Source organism: Mesocricetus auratus, unplaced genomic scaffold (assembly GCF_017639785.1).
Source record: "Mesocricetus auratus isolate SY011 unplaced genomic scaffold, BCM_Maur_2.0 Super-Scaffold_100013, whole genome shotgun sequence".
NCBI lineage: Eukaryota > Metazoa > Chordata > Mammalia > Rodentia > Cricetidae > Mesocricetus > Mesocricetus auratus.
This window is the reverse complement of record NW_024429196.1, coordinates 82782123-82789635: the sequence shown is the minus strand read 5'-3', so window position 1 is coordinate 82789635 and position 7513 is coordinate 82782123. Positions and strand designations below refer to the sequence as shown.

Sequence of the window (7513 nt, the reverse complement as noted above, 5' to 3'; positions counted from 1 at the left end):
GGCCCCGCCCCGTCCCGCCTCCTTCCTGTAACTCCGACTTCTACCGTGTGGCCCTGCTTCTGAACCTCAACCCCGCCCCGTCACGCCTTACCCCGCCTCCTCCCGTGTAGCCCGATTTCCGAACCTTAGTTCTTCCCCGTCCCGCGTGGCTCCGCCCCGTCCCGCGTAGCCCCGCCTCCTCCGTGTAACTCCGCCTCCTACCGTGTGGTCCCGCCTTCTACCGTGTGGCCCTGCTTCCGAGCCTCAACCCCGCTCCGTCCCGCCTTACCCCGCCTCCTCCCGTGTGTCCCGGCTTCCAAACCTCAGCCCCGCCCCGTCCCTTCTTCTCCCGTGTGACTCCGCCTTCTACTGTGTGGCCCCGCCTCATTCCGTGTGGCCCAGCTTTGGAACCTCAGTCCCTCCCCGTCCCGCGTGGCCCCACCTCCCGCGGCCCCTGGCGGACCTGAGCGGTCGCACCCCCCTGTCCCCGCCGCTATGGCCGAGCCGGTGACGCGCCAGGTCAGCGGCTGCGCAGGCCGGGTCCTGAGCTCGAGCGGTTCGAACACAGAACGTGGGCAGCCACTGGCAGCTGACGTGGCGGAGCTGCCGGTGCTGGACGCGTCCGGGAGACGGGTGACGTTCGGCGCGCTGTTCCAGGAGCGGCGGGCCGTGGTGGTGTTCGTGAGGGTGAGCACGGGTAGGGCGGGACGGGAAGGGCCTCCCGGAGGCCGCCCAGCTCCTGGGCCGGCGAGGGTGCAGCACTTCGCCCGGAACCGAGCGCCTGACCCTTCTGGAACCCGGCTGCTGCCTTGTTGACGCGCTCTTCTGCATTGTTGCCTTTCAGCATTTCTTGTGTTACGTCTGTAAAGAATACGTCGAGGATCTGGCCAAAATCCCCAAGAGCGCCCTCCGAGTAAGTTTTCCCGAATGAGCGGCACTGGCCAATGCGATGGGGTGAGCTGTGAGTGGGTGTCCCCTCCGCCTCCATCCTCCAGAGGGGCAGAGACCTAATGCTCTCTTTTGCGCCCTCCTGAAAACGTACTAATGTTTATGTTACCTGTAAGCTGCCTGTGTCCAAACCCAAATGTTGCATAAGAATGCAAAATCAAAACAAAACACAGGCCCAACTGCCTGATGTTTTTGGTCCTTAGATCTTATAACCCAAATAGTTATTCATTATAGGAAAATGTTGACATATCTTAGAAATGCATGTTTCTATTTGCCAATGAGTAACAGGTTCCACATCCCTGTTTTTCTTGGGTCCCCAGATTTGGATATGGAAGATGTGAATGGAAGACTTTGGGCGTTTGTCAAACTAAGATCTATTTTCAGCACACGTTTATCAATTAGGATGTATGAGGGAAAAATTTTTAACTGTTCTGCCTGCCCTTCTATTCCTTTCGTTTACAAGTTAATAGTCTGAAACATCTTTACGATGTAAAGGTATTACATCAACCTAACCCGCCCCCCCCCTAGTAGAACAGACTGGCCCGAACACACAAGAGATCCACCTGCCTCTGCCTCCCAAGTGCAGGGATTGAGGGTGTGCACCACCGCCGCCTGGCCTCAACCTAACATTTTTAATGTATTGACACTATTGATTTACTTAACATACAGATGGGTCTTATTGTGACACTTATTTGCTGCCACCCCTTCTTGCTTCTCTCTTCCTCTAGAGCCACGTTGATCTCCTTTGCTTTCTAGATACATTATCTTTCTATTCCTTTGCCCTCTCATTCCCCTTACCCCTGGGCCTCATCCTCCCAGACTCCTTCTGTTTTCACACCCTGCATAAATACATGCGTATAAGTTTAAACCTAGATTTTGCCTCCAAAACAATACAGAGAAACCCTGTCTCAAAAAACCAAAAAAAAAAAAAAAAAAAAGAAACAAACCTAGATTTTGCATGTTAGAAAAAAACATGCCATATTTGTCTCGTGTGGCTTTATTTGATTTGGCATAATAATGTCCATTTCCACCCATTTCCTGCAGTTACCATTACCTCATTCTTTATGGCTGATTGCATTTCCATTGTGTGTGTGTGATGTTTTCATTGGTGGCGGTTTTTTGTTTATTTATTTTTGGTTTTTTTTTTCAAGACAGGGTTTCTCTGTGTAGCCTGGCTGTCCTGGAACTCTGTAGATCAGGCTGGCTTCGAACTCATAGAGATCTGCTTGCCTCTGCCTCTGCCTCTCAAGCGCTAGGAATAAAGGCGTGTGCTACCACACCAGGCTATCAAAATTCAAAGAACTTTTAAAGTAGATGTATGTTTTTGGTGATTTTGAAATAGACAGCATATTACTACTAGTCACTATGTCACAGTGGATCATTCTGAAGTGATGGCTCTTCCTCATGTCTAACTCAAATTGTACCCTGTGAACAATCTTCTTTATGCCCCAACCCTTTTTCTCCCAGTCCGTGGTAACCACTGTTTTGTTCTCTACTTCCGTGGGTTAGACTGAATCCACATGTATCCTAAGTGGAATAGTCTGGTATTTGTCTTTCTGTTCCTGGCTTATTTCACTTAGCATAATGTCCTCCATGTTTTAACAAATGACGAAAAAACCCTCTTTTTCTACACTTTTCTTTATGCATTCATCCACTGATAGACACTTGGGTTGAGTACTTAGCTGCTGATAGTGCTGTAGAGCACATGGAAGTGTGGGGTCTCTTTGCATGCTCATTTCATTTCCCTTTTATGTATAACCATAATGGCATTTTTTTTTGGTTCATGTGGTAGTTCTGTCTTTAATGTTTTGAAGAGCCTGTGTACTGTTTTCCTAAAGGCTGTGCTAATTTATTCTCATCACCACCATATCCTCACAGATATTTTCCTCTTTTTGATTAGTAGCACCTCTCCTGGGGTGAAGAGATACTTCATTGCTGTTTTCATTTCCATTTCTCTAATGATTAGTGATGATCAATATTTTTGTGTTTAGAGTGTACAAATTCGTATGCGTGTGTGTACAAATTCATGCATGCATGATCATGGAGGCCAGAGGTCAACCATGGGGGTTCCTCAGGTGCTGTCACCTTGTTTCTTATATAATATCTCACTTTGGTCTGGAGCTCTCTGATTTGAATGGGCTGAGCAGATTGGGAGCCCCAGGATCCACCTGTCTCCACCTCTCCATTGCTGGGATGACAATACATGCAGCTGCATTGGCTTTTTTGCATGGATTCTGGGGGTAGAACTCAAGTCCTCATACAAACATTTTACCTACTGAACCATCTCCCCAGCCCAAGAATTTTTCATATAGCTACTGGCTATTTGGATTATGTGTTGTGTCCTTTGAGAATTATTTAAATCTTGGCCCCCTTATTGCTGGAGATCAAATCCAGACAGCGCATAATTTGCATAGGTTTTCTTAGTCCAGTCAATGGATGTGTCTTTTCTCTGTTGTTTCTTTTGCTATATAGAATAACACAACCCTTGTATGTTTACTTTTGTTGCTATACTTTATTGATTTGTATGTGCATGTGTGGAGGAGGTCAGACAGCTTACGGGAGTCAGTTCTCTCCTACTGTGTGGGTCCCTGAGATGAAACTCAGGTCATCAGGCATGGCAGTATCTCTACTCACTGAACCAAATCCTTGCCCACAAATGTTATACTGAGCTTCCTCCTGTATTTTCTTCTAGAAGTTTTATGTTTAAGTCTTGAAATTCTTACTAGAGAAAACAAATCAACTGAATTACTCAGATATTGAACCATCCATTTCTTTCTACTCATGCAATTTTGGTGTTTTCTATTCTTCTCGAAGCCTATAGGTAGCATTAGAAGAAAACAAAAGAATTGCTTTAGGGAAGGTTCTTAAGACATAGCTTCTAATAGTATGTTCTTGTCCTTCTTTCTCCCAAAGGAAGCAGATGTCACCCTCATAGTGATTGGACAGTCATCATACCATCATATTGAGGTAACGATCTAGCAGACTGAGGAGCCACCATGTCAAATATATTTCAGATACAAAAATTGAGTATGTTGGGCCTCTGTACTTTTCTCTCATTTCTTCTTAATTATTCTCTTTTTAGCCTTTCTGCAAACTGACTGGATATTCTCATGAAATCTATGTTGATCCTGAGAGAGAAATTTATAAAAGATTGGGAATGAAAAGAGGTGAAGAAATTTCCTCCTCAGGTAAGATGTTTGGCATGCAGTGCAATTCTTTCAAACACGTGTGTATTCTCATACTAGGGCATATGTGCATAGCAAAGGTGTGTTTGATACTTTTCCTGTTGCTGTGACAAAATAGGTATCAAAGGGGCTGGTGAGATAACTCAGTGGTTAAGGGCACTTGCTGCTTTTGCAGAGGACCTAGGTTCAGGTCCAACCACCAATATATTGGCTCACAACAACCTTATAACTCCAGTTCTGAGGAATCTGACACCTTCTTCTGGCATCCAAGGGCTCTTGCACACACAAGCGCACACACATACAGATATACACACTTTCATATTATTTTTAGATGATAATAATAACAATAAAATAAAATAAATCTTTAAAAAATTCTTGGCAAAGGGATTTTAAGAGATCAACACTGTTCAGAAGCCCAAAGGCTTTTCTGAGATTCAGGCTCTTAACTGTAAACTCCCTGTAAAATAATTTTTTAAAGTCTTACATATTTTACTAATTTTTTAATATATAGTGGTGCAGAGTAAACACTCCCCTTCTAGGAAGAAAGAAAAGAAAGCTAATAGGTGTCTTGGTTAGGGTTTCTACTGTGGTGATAAAACACCGTCACCAAATGTAACTTGTGGGGAGGAAAGGGTTTATTTCATCCTATACTTCTACATCACAGTCCATCATTGAAGGAAGTCAAGGTAGGAACTCAAAGCAGGGAACTGGAGGCAGGAAGTAAAGCAGAAGCCTTAGAGGAACACTGCCTACTGACTTGTTCCCTATGACTTGCTCAACCTGCTCTCTTATATAGCCTAGGATCACCTGCCCAGGGGTAGGACCATCACATCAATCATTAATTAAGAAAATACCCCACAGATTTGCCTACAGGCCAATCTTATGGAGGCATTTTCTCAATTAAGATTCCCTCTTCCCAGCCGGGTGGTGGTGGTGGTGGCGGCTCATGCCTTTAATCCCAGCACTCCGGAGGCAGAGGCAGTCGGATCTCTGTGAGTTTGAGACTAGCCTGGTCTACAAGAGCTAGTTCCAGTATAGCTTCCAAAGCCACAGAGAAACCCTGTCTCGACAAACAAAACAAACAAAAGATTCCTTCTTCCCAACTAAGTCTAAGTTTGTGTCAGGGTGACAAAAATGGAAAAACCAAAATACAGTAGGACTAACACCAAATCCTGCAACTCCCTGTCCCAAATCTGGAACTCTTGGTGTTCCAACTTAGGCAACCCACCCATCTGGTTCTACTGTCTTTAGCACATGTTGCCTTTCTGTTAAACTGGTTCCACTCCATGCTTGAGGCTTTTCTAAAACTTGTTTATTTATTTGTATTAATTAAATGTGTTTAGCAGATGTCCTGGCATCTTTAATATCCTGGGATTCCCAGTGCAACTTAAGTTTCACCTTCACAACTCTATGCAGTAGCCTGTCACAGCTACTTGCAGGGAATGTGACACTGCCTGGCCCCAGTGGCTCTGTGGGACATTGATACAAGCTGTCATGACCTCATAACTTCTGCTCAAAACCACATAGGCGATGCTGCTGAGTTCTGCCAGCTCAGATTTCAGAGTGGCCCCTCTTCTACAACAGTGATGATGACCTGAGTCTTGACTCAAACACTTTCCTGAGAAGTTGTTTCTGGACAGAGAACCCCTCAGTAGTGCTGGTCAGTTCAAGCTCTTCTTTCAGGTGGACTTACATTTTCACAAGTCTGAGGCTCTAGTCTTAGGTTCCTGCCCTCAAAGCAGCTTTCCTCTGTCTGTGAAGAGCCAGAGGTTCTATTTAGTGACCCCGACATCCTTAACAGTTACAGCTTCCTTCTCTGCATTGGCTTTGTCTGTGTCTTTGAACTTGCTCACATCCCCTTTTTTGCTGCATCATATCTCTGCCCTCCCTTCACTGCAGAGCTGACTAGGAGTAGTGAACAGGAGCCATGCAGATTGTAGCCAGATTCTTTGTCAGAATCAGTCATTCTCAACAATTGTTGCGTCCTTAATGTGATACCCACTGTGTTGGATGCTCTTGAGGGAAGGTGATAAAGGACAGCCTCTGTCTTCCAGGGGTCTCAGTGCAGCTTAGAGGCTTGTGATGGAGGGGATGCAGAAGGGACACGTGCCTGTTTTGATGGTGTGAAAGAGAAGAGTCGGCCGGGCGTTGGTTACGCACGCCTTTAATTCCAGCACTCAGGAGGCAGAGGCAGGTGGATCTGTGAGTTCCAGGCCAGCCTGGTCTAAAGATCGAGTTCTAGGACAGCCTCCAAAACAATACAGAGAAACCATGTCTCAAAAAAGCCAAAAAAAGAAAAGGAAGAGAAGAGTCTAGAGGTAGTTGACTTTGAAGGTGAAGTCCCAGCTGGCCATGGAAGTTGCTGGCGGAGTGAGGATGGGAAGGGGTGCTCTAGACAAAGGCAGATGTCCACAGGCGTCAGGAAGTGCCACTCACTCGAAGACATGTAGGCACCTGCCTCTAGCTGACCTGAAATGAGTTATAGGGTAGCCTGGGCTGGTTCACACTGAATTCAGGTTGCCTCAGAGTTTGGATTTACCCTTGGGGAATTCTCAGGTGTTTTGTGGCAGTTAGTGAAGGAATCACAGAACATGTGGAGGAGGAACCAGACCTGGCCAGGCTGAAGCCAGTGATGGTGACAAAGATGTAATAAGCCAAGGAGGCCTCACTGGAGATGGGGCTGGGAACTGCTTGTGAGACCAATGTGCCATGATAATAGTAAAAATATTGTTGTTGTTGTTATTATTATTATTAATGTGTATGAGTTTTTTGCCTGCACGGATGTCACATGGGTGCCTGGTGCCCATAGAAGCTGGAAGAGGGCATCTGTAGCTGGAGTTTTTGTACCACCAGGTCCCACAGCTGTTTAGCCCCAAATAAACACACAGATACTATATTAATTATTAAACTGTTTGGCCTATGGCTTATGCTTCTTACTGGCTAGCTCTCTTAATTATTATCCCGTTTCTATTAATCTGTGTATTGCCACAAGGCTGTGGCTTACCCGTAATCTGGCATATTACTCCTTTGGCAGCATGGCTTCTCTTGGCGCCCTTTCCCCAGCATTCCCCTCCCCCGGTAGCCCCGCCTATACTTCCTGTCTGTATACTAGCCAATCAGTGTTTTATTCATCATCCAATAAGAAAAACCCATCCCATCAGGCATCAGATCCCATAGATGGTTATGAATAACCATGTGGGTGTTGGGAATCCAGCGCCAGATCCTCTGGAATAGAAACCAGTGCTCTTAACCTTGAGCAATCTCTCAAGCCCCTTTCCTCCTGATTGCCATGTTCTTTTGCTGGTGGCTTTATTTTATTATGATTATTATTTTGAGATAGTTACAATGTAGCTCTGGCTGACCTAGAACTTGCTATGTACACCAGGCTGGCCTCAAATTCA

At 45.6% G+C, this 7513-nt stretch overlaps 1 protein-coding gene across 4 annotated transcripts in view; it reads left to right on the top strand.

Moving 5' to 3' along the window:
• The first annotated feature begins 239 nt into the window (after positions 1 to 239).
• The window catches only part of Prxl2c (peroxiredoxin like 2C), a 32734-nt gene continuing 25460 nt past the window's right edge, over positions 240 to 7513 (top strand). Inside the window, exons 1-4 of one of the 4 annotated variants that reach the window (XM_021232036.2) lie at positions 240 to 666; positions 824 to 892; positions 3841 to 3894; positions 4010 to 4115. In XM_021232036.2, coding sequence (XP_021087695.1) covers positions 475 to 666; positions 824 to 892; positions 3841 to 3894; positions 4010 to 4115 — 421 coding nt within the window. In that variant the 5' untranslated portion in view covers positions 240 to 474. The remainder of the gene's footprint in view (positions 667 to 823; positions 893 to 3840; positions 3895 to 4009; positions 4116 to 7513) is intronic. The other 3 variants (XM_040756161.1, XM_013119265.3, XM_005078442.4) reach the window with 3 other exon arrangements.